Source organism: Jaculus jaculus, chromosome 2 (assembly GCF_020740685.1).
Source record: "Jaculus jaculus isolate mJacJac1 chromosome 2, mJacJac1.mat.Y.cur, whole genome shotgun sequence".
NCBI classification, from domain to species: Eukaryota; Metazoa; Chordata; class Mammalia; order Rodentia; family Dipodidae; genus Jaculus; species Jaculus jaculus.
In genome coordinates this window covers 213,182,537-213,207,054 of record NC_059103.1, presented here as the reverse complement: position 1 = coordinate 213,207,054, position 24,518 = coordinate 213,182,537, and the positions used below count along the sequence as shown (strand labels likewise).

The 24,518-nt window shown below is 42.4% G+C and overlaps 1 protein-coding gene across 2 annotated transcripts in view; it reads right to left on the bottom strand.

Moving 5' to 3' along the window:
• Positions 1 to 24,518, bottom strand: part of Arhgap39 (Rho GTPase activating protein 39) — a 138,611-nt gene that overhangs the window by 34,132 nt on the left and 79,961 nt on the right. For both annotated transcript variants that reach the window (XM_045142705.1, XM_045142706.1), the window contains exon 3: positions 19,943 to 20,362. In XM_045142705.1, the coding sequence (XP_044998640.1) occupies positions 19,943 to 20,362 (420 nt within the window). The remainder of the gene's footprint in view (positions 1 to 19,942; positions 20,363 to 24,518) is intronic.

Genomic DNA, 24,518 nt, shown 5'->3' with positions numbered 1-24,518 from the left:
TTGTTGGTAGAGTCTTTAGGGTCCCTTATGTATAGAATCATATCATCTGCAAATAATGATAATTTGATCTCTTCCTTTACAATTTGTATCCCTTGTCTTATTGCTATAGCTAAGACTTCTAGTACTATATTAAAGTGTGAAAAATGGAACCCTTGTCTTGTTCCTAATTTTAATAGAAATGCTTAAAATTTTTTTTCCATTTAGTATTATGTTGGCTGTAGGTTTGTCACAGGCAGCCGTTATTATGTTGAGGTATGTTCCTTCTATTGCCATTTTCTTTAAGACATTTATCATGAAGCCATGTTGGATTTGGTCAAATGTCTTTTCTGCATGTATTGAGATGAACATGTGATTTTTGTACTGCAGTCCATTTATACAGTGCATTACATTTATCAGTTTGCATATGCTGAACCATCCCTGCATCTCTGGGATAAAACCCACCTGGATGGAGCGAATGATTTTTTTCAATGTATTTCTGTATTCTGTTTAGCAGTATTTTGTTGAGAATTTTTGCATTTATACTCGTAAGGGAGATTATTCTATAATTTTCTTTTAAAAATATTTATTATTATTATTAATTTGATACAGAGAGAGAATGGGCATGCCAGGTCCTCCAGCCACCGCAAACAAATACCAGATGTGTGTGTCCCCTTGTGCATCTGGCTAACATGGGTCCTGAATAGTCAAATCTGGGTCCTTTGGCTTTGCAGGCAAACCTTTAACCACTAAGCCATCTATCCAGTCCTATAATTTTCTTTTTTTGTTGTGTCTTTGTCTGGATCATTCACCCTGACCTAGTAAGCTTTATCCCAGAGATGCAGGGATGGTTCAACATACGATAAATGTAATACATTATATAAATGGATTGATGGACAAAAATCACATGATCATCTCATTATATATAAAGAAAGCATTTGACAAAATCCAACATCCCTTCATGATAAAAATCCTATAGAGACTGGGAATAGAAGGAACATATCTCAATATGATAAAGGCTATTTATGACAAGCCTACAGCCAACATATTATTAAATGGGAAAAAACTGGAAGCTTTTCCACTAAAATCAGGAAAGAGACAAGGGTGTCCCCTGTACCCACCTTTACTTAACATAGTTCTGGAAGTCTTAGCCATAGCAATAAGGCTAGAGACACACATAAAAGGGATACAAATTGGAAAGGATGAGATCAAGTTATCATTATTTGCAGATGGCATGATTCGATACATAAAGGACCCTAAAGACTCTACCAGCAAACTGTTAGAGCTGATCAAAACCTACAGCCATGTATCAGGATATAAAATAAATACACAGAAATCATTAGCATTCCTATATGCTAACAACAAACACACAGAGGATGAAATTAAGAGAATCACTCCCATTCACAATTGCATCAAAGAAAATAAAATACCTTGGAATAAACCTAACCAAGGAAGTAAAAGATCTCTACAATGAAAATTATAAAACACTCAAGTGAGAAACTGCAGAAGACACTAGGAAATTGAAAAACATCCCTTGATCATGGATTGGAAGAATCAGTACTGTGAAAATGGCAATCCTACCAAAAGCAGTCTACACATTTAATGCAATCCCCTTCAAAATTCCAACAGCATTCTTCACAGAAATAGAAAAACCAATCCAAAAATTCATTTGGAATCACAAAAAACCTCGAATATCTAAAATAGTACTGAGCAACACAAATAAGGCTGGTGGTATCACCATACCTGATTTTAACCTATACTACAGAGCCATGGTAACAAAAACAGCATGATACTGGCACAAAAGCAGACATGTAGATCAATGAAACAGAACAGAGGATCCAGATGTAAGTCCAGGTAGCTATAGCCACCTGATATTTGATAAAAATGCCAAAAATACTTATTAGAGAAATGACAGCCTCTTTAGCAAATGGTGTTGGGAAAACTGGATATGTATCTGTAGAAGGATGAAAATGGATTCTTCTCTGTATACATGCACAAGAATTAACTCCAAATAGATTAAAGACCTTAACATCAGACCTGAAACTCTGGAAATGCTACAGGAAAAAGTAGGGGAAACCCTTCAACATATTAGTCTTGGCAAAGACTTTCTGAATATAAACCCAATTGCTCAGGCAATAAAACAGATTAACCGCTGAGACCTCATGAAATTACCAAGACTTTGTATGGCAAAGGACACTGTGAATGAAGCAAAGAGGCAACCTACAGAATGGGGAAAAAATCTTTGCCAGCTCTATATCTGATAGAGGGTTAATATCTAGGATATATAAAGAACTCAAAAAATTAAATAATAAGAAATCAAATAAGCCAACTTAAAAAATAGGATATGGAACTAAATAGAGAGTTTTCAAAAGAAGAAATATGGATGGCATATAAGCATCTAAAAAAATGCTCTACATCCTTAGTCATCAGGGAAATGCAGATTAAAACTACATTGAGATTCCATCTCACTCCTATCAGATTGTCTACCATCATGAAAACAAATGACCATAAATGCTGGAGAAGATGTGGAAATGTTGGGAATGCATTCTGGTCCAGCCATTGTGAAAATCAGTGTGGAGGTTTCTAAGACAGCTAAAAATTGATCTTCCATATGACCCAGCTGTAGCACTTCTAGGCATATATCCTAAGGACTTATCTCATTATCTTAGAAATACTTGCTCAACCTTGTTTATTGCTGCTGTATTCACAATAGCTGGGAAATGGAACCAGCCTACATATCCCTCAACTGATAGAGTGGATAATGAAGATATAGCACATTTATACAATGGAGTTCTAGTCAGTGGTAAAGAAAAATGAAGTTATGATATTTTCAGGAAAATGAATAGATCTGGAAAGGATTATACTAAGTGAGGTAACCCAGGCCCAGAAAGCCAAGCATCGCATGTTCTGTCTCATATGTGGATCCTAGCTACAGATGATTGGACTTCTGCATGAGAAGGAAAAAACTCAGTAGTAGAGACCAGTAAGCTAGAAAAGAGATATAAAGGGAAGAGAAAAGAAGGCAGGGGGTTACATAATAGGATGGTATTGTAAATATGTGAGTAGAAGAATAGATTAATGGGGGTGAAAAGGCCCAAAGTGAGGTCAGGGGAAGAGATTGAGTAAAAGAAAGGTGGAGGGAGGGCTAATCAAAATCTAAGAGGATATAAATAAATCATATGGAATCCTACTGTTTTGGACAATGGAACACTCAAGAGCCGTAGATTGTTGCTAGAAAATTTTTAGTGCCAGGGATGGGATACCTTCCAGTGAGTTGTTGGCCAGGGAGGTCCCTGATGACCCCAAAACATTACAGGCCATTGCTGAGACCCTTAGTTTCCCACCAGGAATAGATGGTAAGACCCTATTGCTGAAGACTCCACATACTTGGGCTGCAAGGCCACTGAGAAATCCTGCTGGAAGTTAGCTGATAACCTCCTCCATGCAGACCAGCTGACAGAAAGCTGGAAGAAACCATTCTGCATGCAGTTCAATGGAAAAAAAGAGAAAGCACCAGTGAAGATGCTGCAAGCCTTGTATTTGGCCAGCCAGGCCAAATGAGCCAATGGATGCAATAGTGGCATGTCTGTCATGGTGGAAACCAACTGCCCTCAAATTTGACTGGAGGCCCGCTCCAAGGGAGGGAATACATTCCTGATACTGAAAACTTAAAACTGGGCTAGTCATGAGCCCTAGAGTTGTAACATCTGCTGCTGTCTGGCTAAATGTCAAACTGCCCAGTAAGCACTTCTCTTAATGTTTATACCTTATGTTAATGCTACTCTCATTTGGTACAGAATCTTCTCTTTTCAGACTGCAGTGACCTTGGGACGACTCAGAAGTTATCATGGTGCTGGAATGAAGTGACTGCAGTGCTCAGTACTACAATAACTATTATACCTTCCAAGGCTCAGAGTCTAAAGAGGAAGAGCTGGTGGAAAGAATATAAGAGCCAAAGGAAAGGTAGGACTCCTTACAACGTGCTCCCTCTAGACACAAAATGGCCTGGATATCCATGACCTCACAGAGCCTGACACTATCTACACAAGACCATCGTAAGAGGAGGAAAAGATCATGACACCAAAATAAAAGAGAGACTGATTGAGAAGGGGAGGGGATATGATGGAGAATGGAGTTGCAAGGGGGAAAATGGGAGGAGGGAAGGTATTACCATGGGATATTTTTTATAATCATGGAAGTTGTTAATAAAAATTTGAAAAAAGAAAAGAAAGAAAATATATGACAATACACATGAGCAAGGATGTGGAAAAAGAGGAACACTTTTACATTGTTGGTGGGAATGTAAATGGGTACATCCACAGTGGAAATTGGTATGGAGGTTGCTGAGACAGCTAAAACTAGACTTACTATATGACCCAGATATACCACTCCTTGTCATATACCCTAAGGATTCTACTTACTACCTTAGAGACACTTGCTCATCCATGTTTTTTGCTGCTGTATTCACAACAGCTAGGAAATGGAAACAGCCTAGATGCCCTTTATCTGATAAATGGATAATGAAGATATGGTACATCTTCATACAATGGGGTTTTACTCAGTGGTAAAGAAAAAATGAAATTATGGAATTTACAGGAAAATGGATGGATTGGAAAAACATTATACTAAGTGATATAACCCAGACCCAGAAAGTAAAAAAAAAAAACAAAAACAAAAAAGAAACTACATGTTCTCTCTAATATACAGACCCTACCCGTAAATGTTTAGATTTATATGTAAGTTGGGACAAAAGTCAGTAGTAGAGGCCACGAAGCTAGAAAGGGGCTGTAGGGGAGAGAGGAGAGGGAAGGACTTAAAGAGAGGGTATTGGGGTTGGAACAGTGTAAGTGGGATCAGGTGAATGGACGGAGAAAAGGAAAAGGGAAAGAGGGTTAGTCAAAACTTAAGATGTTTTAACTAAGCCATGTGGAAACCTACTTCTTTAGATAATGCTGTACCCAGAAGTCATAGATTATTACTAGAAAATTTTCAGTGCCAGGGGTGGGATACCTTCCAGTGAGTTGCTTCCCAGGGAGGTTCCTGATGCCCCCAATACATTACAAACCATTACTAAGGTTCTTGGTTGCCTACACGTAGTAGATGGTAAGACCCTACTGCTGAAGACTCCATGTGCTTGGGTTGATGTTCATGGAGAAATCAAGCTGCAGCTTGGCTGAAAACCTCTCACCTGTTGCTTAGCTGTCCAGAATGCCAGAAATATCTATTCCATGCAGAATGCAACCTTTTGGGAGAGAAACAGTTTTATATGGCAGTAGGCCCTGAAAGCTTTGAGGCTGGTCACTCAGGTCAACTGTGCTAACTGGTACAATGGTGGCATGTCTGTTATGGGGAAATCAACTGCTGTCTAATTGGACTGGAGGTCTGCTACACAGAAGGGAGTATTTCAGGAAGTCAATGCCTGGTCAGCTTGGGGGAGGGCTCATGAAGAGGATTCATAGGAATGCTGCCTAACATAACTTAAAGGGATCAGTAAGGCTTAAAAGTACAGGGAGGGGAAGCAATACAGTTCCAGAAAGAGTGACTTGTGGCCTAAAAGAATAAGAAGCTAGAAAGTGCCTCCTAGCATGTACTTCCAAGGCCCTAGGTTTCCCCAGACTTTTCCAACTTACACTGAAAACTTAATGAAAATCCTATGGCTGGAGAGGTCACAAGCCCTAGGGATTAACAAATAAATGCTGTTGTTTGGGCAAATGTACATATTATGCTTACTAAACTGCCTTATGAGCACTTTTTAAAATTTATGTTTATGCCCATATATTAATGCTGCTCTCACTTTTGGTTAGAGAATCCATAATGTAGAAGAAGTAAATAGGGCTGGAGAGATGGCTTAGCAGTTAAGCACTTGCCTGTGAAGCCTAAGGATCCCGGTTCGAGGCTCTATTCCCTAGGACCCATGTTAGCCAGATGCACAAGGGGGCACATGCATCTGGAGTTCGTTTGCAGTGGCTGGTAGCCCTGCACGCCCATTCTCTCTCTCTGGCCCTCTTTCTCTCTCTTTCTGTCACTCTCAAATAAATAAACAAAAAAAAATTTAAAAAAAGAAGTAAATAAAAAAGTCATAATCCTGAGAAGTGACAACAGAGTGCTCAACACTGAGAGGTCTCTATCATACCCTCCAAGGCTCAGCATCCACTGCAGAAGAGGTGGCAGAAAGAGTGTAAGAGCCAGCTAGGCATGACAGCGCACACCTTTTATCCAAGCACTTGGGAGGCAGATTTAAGAGGATCAGCTTTGACTTCTAGGCCAGCCTTGAACTACAGAGTTCCAGGTCAGCCTGGGCTAGAGAGTGAGACACTGCCTCAAAAAACAAAACAAAACAAAACAAAACAAAACAAAACAAAACAAAACAAAACACAAATAAGAACATAAGAGTCAAAGAAGGGTAGCATTTCTTAGAGGGCAGACTTCCAAACACAAAATGGCCTTGATACTCATGATCTCACAGCGCCTGACACTACCTACACAACGACTTTGTAACAGCCAGGGCGTGGGGGTGCACACCTTTAATCCCAGTGATGGGAGGCAGAGGTAGGAGGATTATCTTGAGTTTGAGGACAGCCTGAGGCTACACAGTAAGTTCCAGGTCAGCCTGGGCTAGAGGGAGAACCTGCCTAGAAATAAAACAAAAACCAAAACAAAACAAAACAAACAAACAAACAACTCTTCATAGTAGCAGGAAACAATGCTAACATCAAAATAGAACACGAACTACAAGTTCTTGATATGGAAGTATGCCAGTGTAGCTTGACACTGTATTTTTTATATTGATCTACTGATACCAGCTATAGGTTTAACAATTGTATTTTTGCAGAGTGGAAGGTAGTGTTTTTGAGTTATTATTCAAGAAGGGCACAGTATTATGAATTTGAAGCTAATTCTTAAAAGGTGGAATGAGATGCACTTTAAGGAAACACCCTACAGAAAAGTTCCAAAAGATGGGATGAATTTGAAATGTTGAGTGTTTTCTACTTGTCTGCTGTTTTTTTAAAATTTAATTTATTAGTTTTCTTTTCAGCAAATACAGGCCGTTTGGTACCATTGTTTAGGTTCATCCATGATCTACCACCTCCCAATGGACCCTCCTTGTCTACTGTTTTTTTTTTTTTAATTTTTATTAACATTTTCCATGATTATAAAATATATCCCATGGTAATTCCCTCCCTCCCCACCCCCACACTTTCCCATTTGAAATTCCATTCTCCATCATATTACCTCCCCATTACAATCATTGTAATTACATATATACAATATCAACCTATTAAGTATCCTCCTCCCTTCCTTTCTCCACCCTTTATGTCTCCTTTTCAACTTACTGGCCTCTGCTACTAAGTATTTTCATTCTCACGCAGAAGCCCAGTCATCTGTAGCTAGGATCCCCATATGAGAGAGAACTTGTGGCGCTTGGCTTTCTGGGCCTGGGTTACCTGACTTAGTATAATACTTTCCAGGTCCATCCATTTTTCTGCAAATTTCATAACTTCATTTTTCTTTACCGCTGAGTAGAACTCCATTGTATAAATGTGCCACATCGTCATTATCCACTCATCTGTTGAGGGACATCTAGGCTGGTTCCATTTCCCAGCTATTATAAATTGAGCAGCAATAAACATGGTTGAGCATGTACTTCTAAGGAAATGAGATGAGTCCTTTGGATATATGCCTAGGAGTGCTATAGCTGGGTCATATGGTAGATCAATCTCTAGCTGCTTTAGGAACCTCCACACTGTTTTCCACAATGGCTGGACCAGATTGCATTCCCACCAGCAGTGCAGAAGGGTTCCTTTTTTTCCACATCCCCGCCAACATTTATGATCATTTGTTTTCATGATGGTGGCCAATCTGACAGGAGTGAGATGGAATCTCAATGTAGTTTTAATCTGCATTTCCCTGATGACTAGTGACGTAGAACATTTTTTTAGGTGCTTATATGCCATTCGTATTTCTTCCTTTGAGAACTCTCTATTTAGCTCCTTAGCCCATTTTTTGATTGGCCTGTTTGATTCCTTATTAGTTAACTTTTTGAGTTCTTTGTATATCCTAGATATTAATCCTCTATCAGATATATAGCTGGCGAAGATTTTTTCCCATTCTGTAGGTTGCCTCTTTGCTTTTTTCACTGTGTCCTTTGCGGTGCAAAATCTTTGTAATTTCATTAGGTCCCAGTGGTTAATCTGTGGTTTTATTGCCTGAGTAATTGGGGTGGTATTCAGAAAGTCTTTGCCAAGACCAATATGTTGAAGGGTTTCCCCTACTTTTTCCTCTAGCAGTTTCAAAGTTTCTGGTCTGATGTTAAGGTCTTTAATCCATTTGGACTTAATTCTTGTGCATGGCGAGAGAGAAGAATCTATTTTCATCCTTCTGCAGATATTTATCCAGTTTTCAAAACACCATTTGCTGAAGACGCTGTCTCTTCTCCAATGAGTATTTTTGGCATTTTTATCGAATATCAGGTGGCTATAGCTACTTGGGCTTACATCTGGGTCCTCTATTCTGTTCCACTGATCTACATGTCTGTTTTTGTGCCAGTACCATGCTGTTTTTGTTACTATGGCTCTGTAGTATAGGTTAAAATCAGGTATGGTGATACCACCAGCCTCTTTTTTGTTGCTCAGTATTATTTTAGATATTCGAGGTTTTTTGTGATTCCAAATGAATTTTTGGATTGTTTTTTCTATTTCCATGAAGAAAGCCTTTGGAATTTTGATAGGGATTGCATTAAATGTGTAGATTGCTTTAGGTAAGATTGCCATTTTCAGGATATTGATTCTTCCAATCCAGGAACAAGGGATGTTTCTCCACTTTCTAGTGTCTTCTGCAATTTCTCGCTTGAGTGTTTTAAAGTTCTCATTGTATAGATTCTTTACTTCTTTGGTTAGGTTTATTCCAAGGTATTTTATTTTTTTTGATGCAATTGTGAATGGGAGTGATTCTCTGATTTCATCCTCTGTGTGTTTGTTGTTAGCATATATGAAGGCTACTGATTTCTGTGTATTTATTTTGTATCCTGCTACATTGCTGTAGGTTTTGATCAGCTCTAACAGCTTGGTAGTAGAGTCTTTAGGGTCCTTTATGTATAGAATCATGTCATCTGCAAATAATGATAACTTGATTTCTTCCTTTCCAATTTGTATCCCTTTTATGTGTGTCTCTTGCCTTATTGCTATGGCTAAGACTTCCAAAACTATATTAAATAGAAGTGGGGACAGTGGACACCCTTGTCTTGTTCCTGATTTTAGTGGAAAGGCTTCCAGTTTTTCCCCAAATAGTAATATGATGGCTGTAGGCTTGTCATAAATAGCCTTTATTATATTGAGATATGTTCCTTCTATTCCCAGTCTCTGTAGGACTTTTATCATGAAGGGATGTTGGATTTTGTCAAATGCTTTCTCTGCATCTAATGAGATGATCATGTGATTTTTGTCCTTCAACCCATTTATGTAATGTATTACATTTATAGATTTGCGTATGTTGAACCATCCCTGCATCTCTGGGATAAAGCCTACTTGGTCAGGGTGAATGATCTTTTTGATATACTCTTGTATTCTGTTTGCCAATATTTTGTTGAGAATTTTTGCATCTATGTTCATGAGGGAGATTGGTCTGTAATTTTCTTTTTTTGTTCTATCTTTGCCTGGTTTTGGTATCAGGGTGATGCTGGCCTCATAGAAGAAGTTTGGTAGAATTCCTGCTTTTTCTATTTCCTGGAAAAGCTTAAGAAGCAATGGTGTTAGCTCTTCCTTAAAAGTCTGGTAAAATTCAGCAGTGTGTGTGTTTGGAAGTTTGATTATAATATGGCGAGGAGAGGTTCTTTCTGGGTTTTGTCTGGCTGGGGTTCTAAAGGCTTCCTGTATCTGTATTGGCACCTCTTTCCCAATTTGGGGGAAATTTTCCTCTATGATTTTGTTGAAGATGCCTACTATGCCTCTGGAGTGGAGTTCTTCTCCTTCTACTATGCCCTGAATTCTTATATTGGATCTTTTCATAGTGTCCCGAATATCTTGAAATTCCCACTCATACTTTTCTATAAGTTTGTCTTTCTCTTTGTTGGACTGTATTAGGTCTGCCACCTGGTCTTCTAGCTTAGATATTCTGTCCTCTCCCTCATCCATCCTACTGGTGAGATTTTCTACAGAGTTTTTATTTCATTAACTGTGTTCTTCATTGCTAGAAATTCTGACTGGTTTTTCTTTATTATTTCTATTTCCCTATTTATGTCTTGTATTGCCTTCTTTATTTCATTAAATTGGTATCCTGCCTCTTCTTTGATTCCTTTGATTTCCTCTTTGATTTCTTCTTTGTTTTCATGTGTTCTTTGACCTCTTTGAACATATTTATAATTATTCTTTTGAACTCTTTCTCAGGCATTTCCTCTAACTCTTTCTCACTGGAGGACATTTCTGATGCATTAATACTTTTAGGTGGATTTATATCATCTTGCTTTTTAGTGTTTCTTGTGTTATAATGTATATATTTTTGCATCTTGGATTAAGTTAATGCTTGGATTTTCTAGCTAGCTGTGTATTCTTAGCTGTATCAATTGATTTGATGTAATATATTTTCAGGGTAGGACCTTAAGGTGTGAGGTGTGGCTCTTAAGACTCTCAGAGTATCTACAAAGATGTTCTTAGGGGTTGAGTTTCCCTGCTATAGGAGTATTCAAGCAGGCTGAGTGGAATAAAATACAGGTAGATTCTAAAATTTAACTAAACACTGTACACATTCAATCAAAAACAGCCCCTAGTATGTATGCAAGAGTAGTTATTATAATGACCAGATCCTCTATCAACAAAGAGGTTTAGATTTCTGGTCTGTTGAGGGATCCAAGTCAGCTTGTGACCAAGTGAGACCCTTCCCTGGTGCAATCCCAGTTACCTTGGGTGATTTTGGTCTCAGTCAAGTTGCTGCCTGGGTCGTTGGGCTGCTGTTCTGATTTCTGGAGCTGGGCACTTGCTTTTCCTACGGGGCAAACCGAGCCGCTGCTGCTGCTGCCTCTGCTGCTGCTGTAGCTGCCACTGCTGGAGCCACCACTGCTGCTGAAGCTGCTGCTGCTGTGTCCACTGCCGCTGCTCCCCCTGAAGCCGCTGCTGCGGGATCTGCCGCTGCTGCCGCTCCTGGGTCTGCTGCTGCTGGGGCCGCTGTTGCTGGTGCCAGAGCCGCTGATGTTGCTGCCGAACTCTGCTCCTGCTTGGGTCCCGCTGTCAGCCCAAGTTGGCGTGGCCGGTCCCGGTCCGCTCTGGTTCTCTCGCTGCTCCACGTGTTCTTTTACCTCGTGGTCTGCTCCTCTGCTGCTCGCTGCCGCTCTCCCCTCACGTTTCCCGAGTTGCGGAGAGCGCGGTGTGAGGGGAAAATCCCGCACCTGGCTTTTCCTGCGGCTCCAGCCGAGCCTGGCGGTTTTCTGCTGCGTCGCGGCTGCGGTGGTTGGCCGAGCTGCCGGAGCCGCTTTTCCTGCCTGTGCAGGCTCTGGATGCTCTATAACTCTTCTACTTCTCCGCTGCCGCTTTAATTTCCTATACACCTCACTTTTTAGTAAAAGTGTGTATTTTGCTGAGTTTTTTTGGTCTTTTTCCCCCCTAGGCTGCTTTGGCGTGGTACCTACGCCGCCATCTTAACCGGAAGTCCTTGTCTACTGTTTTTGATGGCAGAAGTAGAAAGCAACTTTCCTTCCTGGGAAGCTATAGATGCCTTAAACTATGAAGAGTACATTCTGAGTTCATTATTTTATACTGGTTTCACTTAAAAAAAAAAGAAGCAAACTACGGGAGAGCCACGAGCAGGGGAGCCTTGCTCTCAGCCGGGCTGTCCTCAGAATGCTGCGCTGGGTACACGCCCACATTACCCATCTCATTTTGATATCCTCTATCCTTCAGCGTGCCCTCTACTTTTAACGGGTTTACATGTTGAAAAACTGCTGTGGCCTTTTATGATCTGTACATAATGTAGAATAAAACAATAAAATATTTGATAGCTTTTTCTAAGTAAAAAAAAGTTAAAAAGGTTTTTTCATATATAAAATAAAACTCAAATCTGGGGGAGGGGAGAGAATTATCATGGTTTATTGTCTGTGATTATGGAAGCTGATAATAAAAAAGTTAAAAAAAAAAACACCAAGGGCTGGAGAGATGGTCTAATGGTTAAGGTGCTTGCCTGTGAAGACAAAGGACCCAGGTTCAATTCCCCAGGACCCTTGTAAGCCAGATGCAAAAGGGGCACATGTGTCTGGAGTTTGTTTGCAGTGGCTAGAGGCCCTGGCGTGCCCATTCTCTCTCTCTTTGCTTACAAATAAATAAATAAAATTTTAAAAACAAAAACAAAAACCCCCAAAACAGACAGGTACATGCCTTTAATTCCACTGTGAGTTTGAGGCCAGCCTGAAGCTACACAGTGAATTCCAGGTCAGCCTGGACTACAGCAAGAATTTACCTTGTAAAACAAAACAAAACCCAAAAAACATATGAAGAAATCCCAGACAGGAGATATAGCTCTGTTGGCACAGCAATTTGCTGGTATGCATGGAGCCCTGGGCTCCATCTCCTGTGTCGTATAACCGACATGTGGTTGAGAGGAGGTACAGTTAGGGTGACTGTACGCCTGAAGGTGAAAAAGAAAGCTTGCACTTGATGATCTGACTTCTTATCTCTGGCCTAGGTCCCTAGACCTGTTTTTCTACAAACTAGGACCCCTCCTGGGAGGGGAGGTCTTTCATAGGCTTTAAACACTGTGGTTGGTCAAGTTCAGCTACTGAAACAGCCCTTAGCCCTAACCAACCAGCTGTTCCTCTGGTTCACCTGAGCTGGAAGAGAGCCCACCACCACGAAAAGGTTATAAACATCTTTGCAAGGAAAAGGCAGGCTCTCTGACCTCTTGGGAACCTCCAGCTGTGGGTTTTCCCCCTCGGCTGGGCCTGTGCTAGCCCTAGCCCTGCTCTCTATATAGACCCCTTTACCCCCTCCAGCTCCCCACATGGCAGGAGCTCCTTCAACTTTGTTTTGTCTTTTCTTTCCATGCTTTTCCCCCTAGGCGCTCCCTATGTGGGTGCCTTGCTTTGGCTCTGTACTTCCCTCAATAAATGTAATTTAATAATTATTCTCATCAGTCTTCTGTTTTATTTAATTCTTTGATTAAAATTAGAAAGAAACCTAGGATTTGGAGTTTAAGGACTTTCCTGGACTCCTAGCACCCCATTACACGGTGATACACGCTGCAATCCTAGCACTCAGGAGACGGGGGGGGGGGGGACTGGGGGAGGACCAGAGGTTTAAAGCCACTTTCAGCTACATAGTGAATCTGAGGCCAGCCTGGGATACATAAGATGTTGTTTCAAAAAAATAAAAATAATGACGACAGTGAGTGATGATGCAACTGAATAAGAGAGTAAGACCTAACTATACCCACCAGAAAACAAAACAAAACAAACAGTAAAAACAAAAATATAGGTTAAAAGTAAGAGTGGTAAAAGAGACTCCATGCCAATACTAAAGAAAGCTGGAGGGCCTGTGTGAGTTTAAACAGAATGTTACTGGAAGTAAAGAGAGGCTTTGTGATGAAGAAGGGCTCATAACAACCCTAGACGGCAACATACCCAGGAGCTTCAGATACTGGGTACTTGTTTATCTCAGAGGGGAAAAGCTCATGTCCAAATAAGAGACTTGCAGACCAATATTTATGTCATTTTATTTATATCAGCTTGAACCACCAAACAACTCAGATTCTACAAAGGTGGAATAGTCACACGTGGGCTAGGGAGATGGCTCAGCCATCAAAGTCACTTGCTTGTAAAGCTCATGTTCAATTCCCCAGTAAAACCAGATGCACAAAGTGGCATATGTGTCTAGAGGTCACGTGCAACAGTAAGAGAACTTGGCATGCCTATTGTCTCTCAAAAAATAAGTATGAGCCAGGTGTAGTGGCTCATGCCTTTAATTCCAGCACTTGGGAGGCAGAGGTAGAAGGATTGCCGTGAGTTCAAGGCCACCCTGAGCTAGAGTGAGACCCTACCTTGAAAAACAAAACAAAACAAAAAAAAAAGGAAGTGTACTGTGTGGTGTGGCTTTGTGGCTTTTGGCTTCTTTCTCTGCTTGAGCCTGTGAAAGTGGGCCAGTTTCTTCTGCCATTATGGAGATTTCCCTGGATCTGTAAAGCTTCAATAAATATCACTTCTTCTATAACTGTGCCTAGTTTGGCAGCTCATCTCAGTAATGTGAAGCTGTCTGCTATAGAATTGGTACCAAAGTCTGGGATAGAATGCTGAAATGAATCTGACCATGTAGATTATAGTTTATTGGACCTTGTGAGCTGGAGGAATGGGAAACTTGATGTTTGCAACTGAAGATGCCTTCTGGAGTGGTAAGCCAAGATTTGTATCTTGATGAGAGTTTTAAAGTGCAAAGTGCAGACAGAACTATGTTTGGAAACTTGTCTTAAGAACTTGGAGGCTTGGATTATGAAGTTTCTAAGGGGAGGGGAAGGAAAGACTACAGAGGACTCTGCTGGAACGAGGCTACTGACATAAGGACTGACTGTGTTCTGCTTCCCAGAAATTTTAATCAAGGTTAAAGTTTTAATAGACCGATGTGCTTGGCTAAAGATACTAGACTGACAGATTTAAGATTTCATGTTGGAAAACCTCAAGCAAGTTAAAATTACAGGCATTGAGACTGGTTCTATATTGCTGAAGCTGCTATTGTGAAACACATTAGCAATCTTAAGGAAGATGGACTGACTGACTGCTTGACATTAAAATAATGGAGAGGATGTCTGAGGAAAGACTATCACAGAAATGAAAATTCTTTTGGAAAGAGTTGACTGGATAAGGTATTCTTCAAGGTCATGATTTATTTCTTCCCTGAATTAAGAACATGGCTGTGTCCTGCACAACTGGCATTGGTTTTAGAAGTATGAAGAATGTATGGAGTGGTCATGAAGCACACACAGTGCCAGGAGGCACTGCTGAGATGTGGTATATAGGCAAGATGTGATGACCCTCATGAATAGGCTGGAAGAGCCTTTAGAAGATGAACTGTGGTTTGCATGGAGAGCCAAAGATGTTTTGGATATACCAGGACAGTGGAAAGATTACCATGGAGGCTGTTGGTTAGGGATGGAAGATTTCCCTGGCTACTCAGCCCAGCTGGAGGGGCGGAACTGGAAAATCCAGAAACTCTCAGTCACTGCTTATTTCAGATTTGAACTGCAGAAGTTTGATCTTTTCTTGATGGCTGGTGAGTTTGCATTGTTCTAGTCTCTCCTTGCCGTACCTTATAGAAGTTGAAAATGTTTACTCTCTGCCTTTATTTGTTGAAACTACTCAGCTAAGAGCCAATCTTAAATCTCAGAGGTGACTTGGGACTTTGAACAATCTAAAGTTGCAAAGACTGTGGAGACCTTTGAAAGTGGACCGTATACAATCTACAATATGAGATGGTTACTAATCCATTGGGAGCCAGGGGCAGAATGTGGTAGTTTAAATGTATGACCCCCAATATATTCAGGATTTTATTACAGTCTGTAGTTTTGTTTTACAGCCACCTGGCTGTAGGAAGTGTCACTGGGTGGATCTCAGGATGCAGCCCTAAGGTGTGGTAGTGGATTTGGAATTCCAGTCTGAAAATATGTAATGTGCCTGAGTTCTGCCTGGAGTTCCTGAAGTGTGCTGTATGGTGTGGCTTTTGGTATTTACCTTGTGGGTTCTCTTTCTCTGCTTTGGCCTGTGAAAGTGGGCCAGCTTATTCTGCCATTATGGAAATTTCCCTGGATCTGTAAACTTCAATAAATATCACTTCCCTCATAAAAAGTTAAAAATAAATAAATATGCTTACAAACTAAAAATAAGCCAGACATGGTGGTATATGCCTTTAATCCCAGCACAGGTAGGAGGACTGCTGTGAGTTCGAGGCCACCTTGAGGATACATAGTGAATTCCAGGTCAGCTTGGGCTAGAGTGAGACCTTACCTTGACAAAACAACAGTAATAAAATAAAATAAATGAAAAAGTATATACACATAGTGGGGTACTACTCTGTAGTGAAAAAGGGACAGACACATGTAACATGTTGATACAACAGGTGTGAAGGAAGATAGACAAAAGGAGTACCATGGTGTTTAAATACAGTTATGAATCTACAAAACAATTTTTGTGACAGAGGCAGATGTCCAGTTCTTTGCAAATATGGGAGTGCAGTAGGAACACAGATGGAAAGGAAATTTTGGGGGCAATGGAGACATCATTACCTGATTGTGGTAATGCTCATGAGGCATACACATATGTGAGAGCCTGTTGTGGTGCACACATTAGACACATTAGACACTTGTGGAAGTACATGTGTATATGTATGTGTGAAAATGAGAGGACAGGTCTAGGTGTCACCCTAAGAACACCATCCACTTCCTTTGAGACAGGGCCTCTTACTGTCCTAGAAGTCATCAATTTGGTTAGGTTGGCTAGCTAGAGAGACCCAGAAATCCCTGTCTATATCTCCTCAGCACTGGGATTACAGATACATGCCATCATGCCCAGCATTTTATGTACTGGGCTTGAGCTCAGGTTCTCATGTTTGGGAGGTAAGCACTTCACCAACTGAGTTATCTCCTTAGTCACTCTATATCTATCTATCTATCTTTCTTTCTTTTCTTTTTCTCTCTTTTCTTTTCCCTTCCTCCCTTCCTCCCTCCCTCCCTCCCTCCCTCCCTCCCTTCCTTTCTCAAGGTAGGGTCTCGCTCTAGCCTAAGCTGATCTGCAATTCACCCTGTAGTCTCAGGGTGCCCTTGAACTTATGGTGATACTCCTACCTTGGCCTCCTAGTGCTAGGATTAAAGACATGTACCACTGTGCCAGGTCTTGTATTTTTTTTTTTTAGCCTCTTTCTTCCATATTACCAAGGATTCTGCTGCCATAATCACACTGACATGTTTGCCCCTATTTCCTCCCCCTGTGCCCTGCTCTGGTGTTATCTTTTACAGTCTTCTTTTGGACATGATTCTCCTGGTCACTGCTGGGGGTCCTTTGCTGCATCACAACCTCTTCCCAGTTCTTTTCTTTTCTTTTTTAATAGATTAGATTTTTATTTTTATTTATTTATTTGAGAGAGAGAATAGACGCACCAGGACCTCTAGCTGCTAAAAACAAACTCCAGATGCATGCACCACCTTGTGCATCTGACTTACGTGGGTCCTAGAGAATTGAAACTTAGTTCTTTGGCTTTGCAGGCAAGTGCCTTAATCGCTAGGCCATCTTTCCAGCCCCTCTTCCTTTCCCTTTTCCCTCTCTTCTCTTCTCTTCTCTTCTCTTCTCTTCTCTTCTCTTCTCTTCTCTTTTTCCAGGTAGGGTCTCACTCTAGCACAGGCTGACCTGGAACTCATTCTGTAGTCCCAGGCTGGCCTTGAACTCATAGTAATCCCCTTACCTCTGCCTCTTGAGTGCTAGAATTAAAGGTGTACACCACCAGGCCTGGCCCCTCTTCCCATTTCTGAATACAGAGGTGTCTTTAGAAACCACCAACAGAAGGCCTGTTCTCTGCAGGTAGACTCCTAAAAATCATGTGCAAGCTGGGCTGGGCGTGGTGGTGCACGCCTTTAATCCCAGCACTTGGGAGGCACAGGTAGGAGTATCGCTGTGAGTTCAAGGCCATCCTGAGACTACATAATTAATTACAGGTCAGCCTGGACCAGAGTTAGACCCTACCTCAAAAAAAAAAAAAAATCTCCTGTGCAAGCTTGGTCAGGTGTGTATTCTCATGCTATGTCTAGCATCCACTCTGACCCACCCCTTGCCCTATGCAAGTGACATACAATCTGTGCAGTCTACACTCCAAACAGATCCTAATTTATCTACCCACCCAATCCCACTGCACTACACAAAACAGCCATTTCCAACTCTTGTGTTGGCTACCCAATGGGTCTGTTTCCCTGCTGGGTCCTTTGCACATTATTCTCAATAGAAGCAAAGTGAACCCAAAGTGTGATTCAGGTGAGCAATTGTTCTCATTGTTTCTACTATTCCAGAGAAAAATCCAGACTGCCCTGTCCCCTTACCTGGGTACCCTTATTGTCCTTGACATGCAGCAGCTCTAGTGGGAAGCCCCTCACTTGGACAGATCCTTGCAACACACAGGCCCAGATCAGGGCTATGTAAGTGCATCTCCTTGGGCTCCTCTCTCACCTCCAGCATGTCTGCTTTTCACCTGTACTTGCTATCCTTATTCTTCCCCCTTGGTCTCCATATAGGTACTCAGAAATGGCATGCTCACTGACAAAGACCATCCACACCACCAGTGAAGCAACAATGGTTGGTATGGACATAACATAAAGATGTCATTCCATCCTCCATGTAGACCACTTGATAGAAAGCTGGAAGAAGCCATTCTGCATGCAGTTCAATGGGAGAAAGAGAACTCAACAGTGAAGATACTCAATGGTGGACACTGCAAGCCTTATATTTGGCCAACCAGGCCAAATGAGCCAACGGGTGCAATAGTGGCAGGTCTGTCATGGTGGAAACCAACTGCCCTCTAATTGGACTGGAGGCTCACTCCATGGGAGGGAATACATCCCTGATACTGAAATTTTCAACCAGGGGTAGTTGTGAGCCCTAGGGCTGTAATATCTGCAGCTGTCTGGCTAAATGTATATACTATGCTTATCAAACTGCCTGGTAAGCACTTCTCTTAATGTTCATACCCATATATTAATGCTACTCTCACTTTTGGTAGAGAATCTTCTCTTTTCAGATGGCAGTGACCTTGGGATGACTCAGAAGGCATCATGGTGCTGGAAAGAAGTGACAGGAGTGCTCAGCACTGCAATATCTCTATCACAGCTTCCAAGGCTCAGGGTCTATTGTAGAAGAGGTGGTGGAAAGAATGTAAGAGTCAAAGGAAGGGTAGGACCCCTTACAACGCAGTCTTCCAGACACAAAATGGCCTGGATATCCATGTTCTCACAGTGCCTGACACTACCTACACAAGACCATCATAAGAAGAAGAAAAGATCATGACATCAAAATAAAAGAGACACTGATTGAGATGGGGAGGGGATATGATGGAGAATGGAGTTTTAAAGGGGGACGTTGGGGGGGCTATTATCATGGATATTTTTTATAATCATGGAAGTTTTTGAAAAGAAAAAAAAGATGTCACTCCAAGGCAAGGTGGGACAGCACAGTCTTATCTCCGTGAGTGGAAACAAGACTGTCATACTTTCCATCCAGAGGGCCTCTTACTGCAGACCATCTGGTTCACTTGCCTGACATGATCCTTGAACCAAATCAAACCAGGTTCCTCACCTGTACAAGGAAAACAGCAGCAGCATTTACTTCCTGGGGAATCCTGGGAAATCAGTGTGGCTCAGGCACTGGCAGTACCAGCCCAGGATGGGCTTTACCAAGAGAAGGCACCCCTCTGTTCCTGAAGCTGTTTGTGAGGGCCTGAGACAATTGCTTCATTCCCCACATGCAGAAAGAATCAAATGAGACAGGATTCTATGAGCAGAAACACTCCCACTGGAGGTTCCTCAATAGTCTTCTGGGTAAGGATGGGGAGGCTCTGAGTGTCCAAGTTTTCTCATTGTTCTGCCTCCTCCGTTACTTATTTACTTTTTCCAGACAGGGTCTCATTGAGCACAGGTCAGCCTCAAACTCACTATATAGCCAAGGCTGGCTTGGAACTCCTGATCTCCTCCTGTCTCCACCTCCCAAGTACTGGGATTATAAGCTTGTGCCGCCATTCATGGCTTTCCTTCATTCATGGCACTCTCAACAAACTGAAGAGAAAGTGGCTGCTGGCCTGCACTTGATTTGGGCCCAGCAAATGCAGATCCCAGTGGAGTAAAAAATCTCATTTTACTACTGGACACAGGTAGAGAACCTGGGGTGTACTTCCTGGTGACCCAACCAACAGCCTACAGCTACAACCACATTCTGCCCTCCACCCTTAGCCCCACCCTATCTCCTCACCTGCTGTTCTCCTCTTTAGTGGTGCCCAAGGTTGCTGACCTCCCGCCCCGGGCAGACAGTTCCTGAACCCTCTCCTCAGGCTCAGGCTCCAGTGAGGAGCCAGTGCTGCCATCGCGGCTACCACGTCCTGGGCTGCTGTCCGCAGAGGCTCGAGGGGACTCAGTGTTCTGCTTCAGTGTTTGCAGCTTGGCCAGGGGGATGATGTCGCAGTTCTGTGGGCGGTGCCACACAGTGCGCTGCGAGGCGGCGCTGTAGTAGTAGAAGCGCGATGTGCTAGGGTCGAAGAGCTCCCACCACTGGTCCTCACTGGTGCGCTTTATGCGGACACCAGCCGGTGGGTCCCACACGCATTCACCTGTTACCAGGTTGGCATACATGCGCTCACGTGTGCGTGGCTCGATGATCTCCACCCATTCCAACCTGTGGGGGAGGAGGGAAACAAGGGTATAAGCCAAGACCCTGAAAGACCCTGGCCCTCTCTTTCAGTCCCTGGTGACTTTGGCTAGGTCAGGAGTGCCTCCTTCTCTGTACTGCATGGATGAGGGGTGTGTGCACCATCTGGAGCTCTTGGTTCCTAGCAGCCCTTAGGGAAGCAGGATCCCAAAAGTTATGGGCTCTATCCTGGCCTCCACCTGGTGTGTTATGTGTGGAGGTATAATGGCTGATGTGTGCCTTCCTTGATAGCTAACCCCCCTTTTTTTTTTATTAAAGCAAGGGCTCTCACTTAAACCCAAAACTCACCAATATGGCTAGTCTAGCTAGCCAGCTTGCTGTGGGAATCCAGTCTCCACTTCAGGAGTGCTGGGATTATAGGTGTTGTGACACATGTGATTTGATTCCACATTTTTACATGGGAAAAACAATCCTTTAGAGGTGCATAATGCTCAATGATACCGGCCACTGGCTGTTCCTGGCCCTTATTTGGCCAAGATCAGATGGACCTTTATTACCTCCTAGGGATTCCTCTCAAGATTTTGGTTCTGATACCCAGCCATGGTCAGAGCTAATGTGAAGACAGTCAAAGCCTGCATGCACCAATAGCTGTGTTTGTAGGAAGCATAGTGGCTCCTAGTCCACTCTGCCCTATGACCCTAATGTCCAGTGGGAAAGGGCTTAGGCTACACACTAGTCTATCCCTGACTCAACAGTGTCCATCCCTGCTTTAAGAAAAACACAATGCCATGACTTCACTTCTTCCTCCAGACTTTGGTTACAATCCCTGACCTTACGAGGCACCACAGGCAGAACCTGTGCTGTGGTGTGCACTAGATAGGGCTGGTTCCCCTTTGAGGCAGGAGGCCTTAGGGAAAAGGAAAGGAGCTAGCTCTGAACCTGAATGGGCAAGGCATGAGAGGAGGGTGTGCCTTGGTAGCTTTTCAGTCATGTGAAAACATGGACCACTGAGAAAGCAACTGATTAAGTATTTCCAACCTACATGAGCAGCTCAGACATTCTACCCCACAGGACTAAGGCTGCTATGTCTCATCCTTGACTTGGAAGGTGTTTCCTGGGGCATCAGTTTCCTTGCTGAATGAAGTCTGAGCACTATTGCCCTTACACACACACACACACACACACACACACACACACGCGCGCGCGGCTTCAACTATTCCTTTTCCTGTGTGCTAGTGGATGTGGTTTGGCAGGAGTGCCACAAAAGTCAAGAATGGTTTGCTGGGTCTCTTGGTCAAAGGGGTACCAACTAGAACCACTATACTTTTTGACATTTCAAGGCTACAGAAATGCCCTTCCTGTTTTAGGCAAGATTCATCAGTGGATGCTAAGTAATGGAAGAAAAAGCATAGGCATGCAAGACCGAACTCCAGATGCAAGCATCATTCTGTGCATGTGGCTTTATATGGATACTAGAGAACTGAACCTACGTAGTCAGGTTTTATAAGCAAGCATGCTTAACCTTTGAGCCATCTCTCCAGTCCCTCCACAAGTACTTTAATGTGAATACAAAATTATTGTCAAGTAATGCTCTTCACAATTCATAAAACTATACAGCCTTGTATTCAAATGCCATATATCTGTTTGTATTGATATATTTGTGTAGGATGGACATAAAAAAAGAGGTTGTCCAGGAATGGTGGAATTGGTATGGCCTTCCCCATCTGTCCTGTTTTGTTTTGTTTTGTTTTTTTTTCCAGGTAGGGTTTCACCCTAGCCTGGGCTAATCTCGAACTCACAGCAATCTTCCTACCTTTGCCTCCCAAGTGTTCGGATTAAAGGTGTGTGCCACCACACCTGGCTGTCCCCATCTTCTTAGTTATTTCTTTTTCATTTTATCTTACATTTTAGTTTTTTAGGGGGAGATGTGCATGCCACATGGCATGTGTGGATATCAGAAGGCCTCTTTCAGGTTGGGCTTTGCCTTCTAACTTACTTTCAGGCAGGATTTCTCATTGCTGTTTGCTGGAGGCTACATTTACCAGCTACCCATAAATTCTCCTGTCTGCTACCTCTCACTTCAGGCACTGGGATTACAAAAACCTGTCACAATTTCTGATGCTTTTTAATTTTCTAAGGCAGGAGTGATAGCTTCGTGGTTAAGGAGTTTGCCTGCAAAACCAAAGGACCCTGGTTCAATTCCCAAGGACGCATGTTAGCCAGATGCACAAGGGGGTGCATGTGGTCTGGAGTTCATTTGCAGTGGCTAGAGGCCCTGGAGCACCCATTCTCTCTCCCTCACTCTTTCTCTGTCAAATAAATAAATAAAAATAAATAAATACTCTGGAGAAAGGATATATTAAAAAAAAAGAATATTTTCTAAAAAATATTTTCTTTTTCTTTTTTTATTTGAGAGAGAGAAATAGGCAGGGGGAGAGAAAGAATGGGCACATCAGGGCCTCCAGCTGCTGCAAACAAACTCCAGATGTGTGCACCCCCTTGTGCATCTGGCTTATGTGGGTCCTAGAGAATCAAACCTGGGTCCTTTGCCTTTGCAGGCAAGTACCTTAAACACTAAGCCATCTCTCCAGCCCACTTTCTGGCTTTTTAACATGACGCTTGGGGATTCAAACTAAGGTATTAAAAGTTGCAAGGCAAGTACTTCATCCACTGAGCTACCTCCTCAGCCCTATTTTTTATTTTTTTGAGGCAATGTCTCATGTAGCCCAGGCTAGCCATGAACTTGCATGTAGCTGAGGGAGGCCATGAACTCCTTATCTTCTTGCCTGTACCTGGAAAGTACTGGATTGCAGGTGTGCACAACCACGACCAGCTAGCTATTTTTTGGATTTTTGTTTGTTTGCTTATTTATTTATAAGGGGGGAGGGAGAGAGAATGGGTGCACCAGGATCTCCAGCCACTGTAAACAACTCTAGACACACGTGCCACCATGTACATCTGGCTAACATGGTTACTGGGGAAATCAAACCTGGATCCTTAGGCTTTGCAGGCAAGTACTTTAACCACTAAGCCATCTTACAAGCCCTAATTTTTTTTTTTTTAAAGCTTTTTAATGTATTTTTTTCAAGGTAAGATTTCACTATTGCCCAGGCTGACCTGGAATCCACTCTGTAGTCCCAGGCTGGCTCCAAATTTATGGTGATCCTCTTACCTCTGCTTCCCAAGTGCTAGGATTAAAGGTGTGTGCCACCATACTCAGTTTGTGGGTTTTTTTTTTTCCCAAGGTAGAGTTTTTTAAGCTTTTTTTTTTTTTTTAATTCATACATGACAATACAACAACTACAACAATGAACTTCTACGTATTTTTTTTTTTTGTTGTGAGCTCTGCACTAACCCTACTGATGACTTGGGGAAAAAAGATATAGAGGAGGTACGGCAATCTTCCATCAAAGGTGTACACATCTAAGTCTAAGGGTGTGAGTGTTGTAGGCTCTAAGCACACTATTCTTTGGCTATATCTGATATGCTGGTACTTGTTCAAATCTCTGCAGTGCTTAGAAGTGTCCCATCCTCAAACTCCTACATTTCTTGGAATGCATATGGCATTCTAATGCTGGCATCTCTAGAGGTCTTTTTTTGTGGTCCACTTCTGAGGCCTCTTTCCTTATGTGCTGGGTTGCCACCCTGGTCTGCTTTCCTCTCTACACCCACTGCAGGCTCCATTTTCCAGATACAATGCAGAATTCTCTTGCCAAGCCCCATATCTCTCTGTCTCATTTCCTTCCCTCCATGAGTATCTCAATTACTTAACTCACAAAGAACACTGAGGTACCAGCCAGAGCTTCCCTCAACACCATTTCTTCTTATAAACTGAGCACAATTAGGTCCCACAGCACACCTCTGTTCCTTCCTCTACTCTTCCATCTTTGGCTATCCTCCCATACCCTGCCATAGGTCCTAGGGTTAAGATTAAGTACCTGGGCCTGGTGTGCTGGCGCACACCTTTAATCCCAGCACTCGGGAGGCAGAGGTAGGAGGATCACCATGAGTTCAAGGCCACCCTGAGACTACATAGTGAATTCCACGTCAGTCTGGGCCAGAGTGAGATCTCACCTTGTAAAAACAAAAACAAACAACAACAAAAAGATTAAGTACCTGGTACCACATTACCAGTCTAAATGAAACCATGGCCATGTTATAGCTGGACTACTCTCATTTGGGG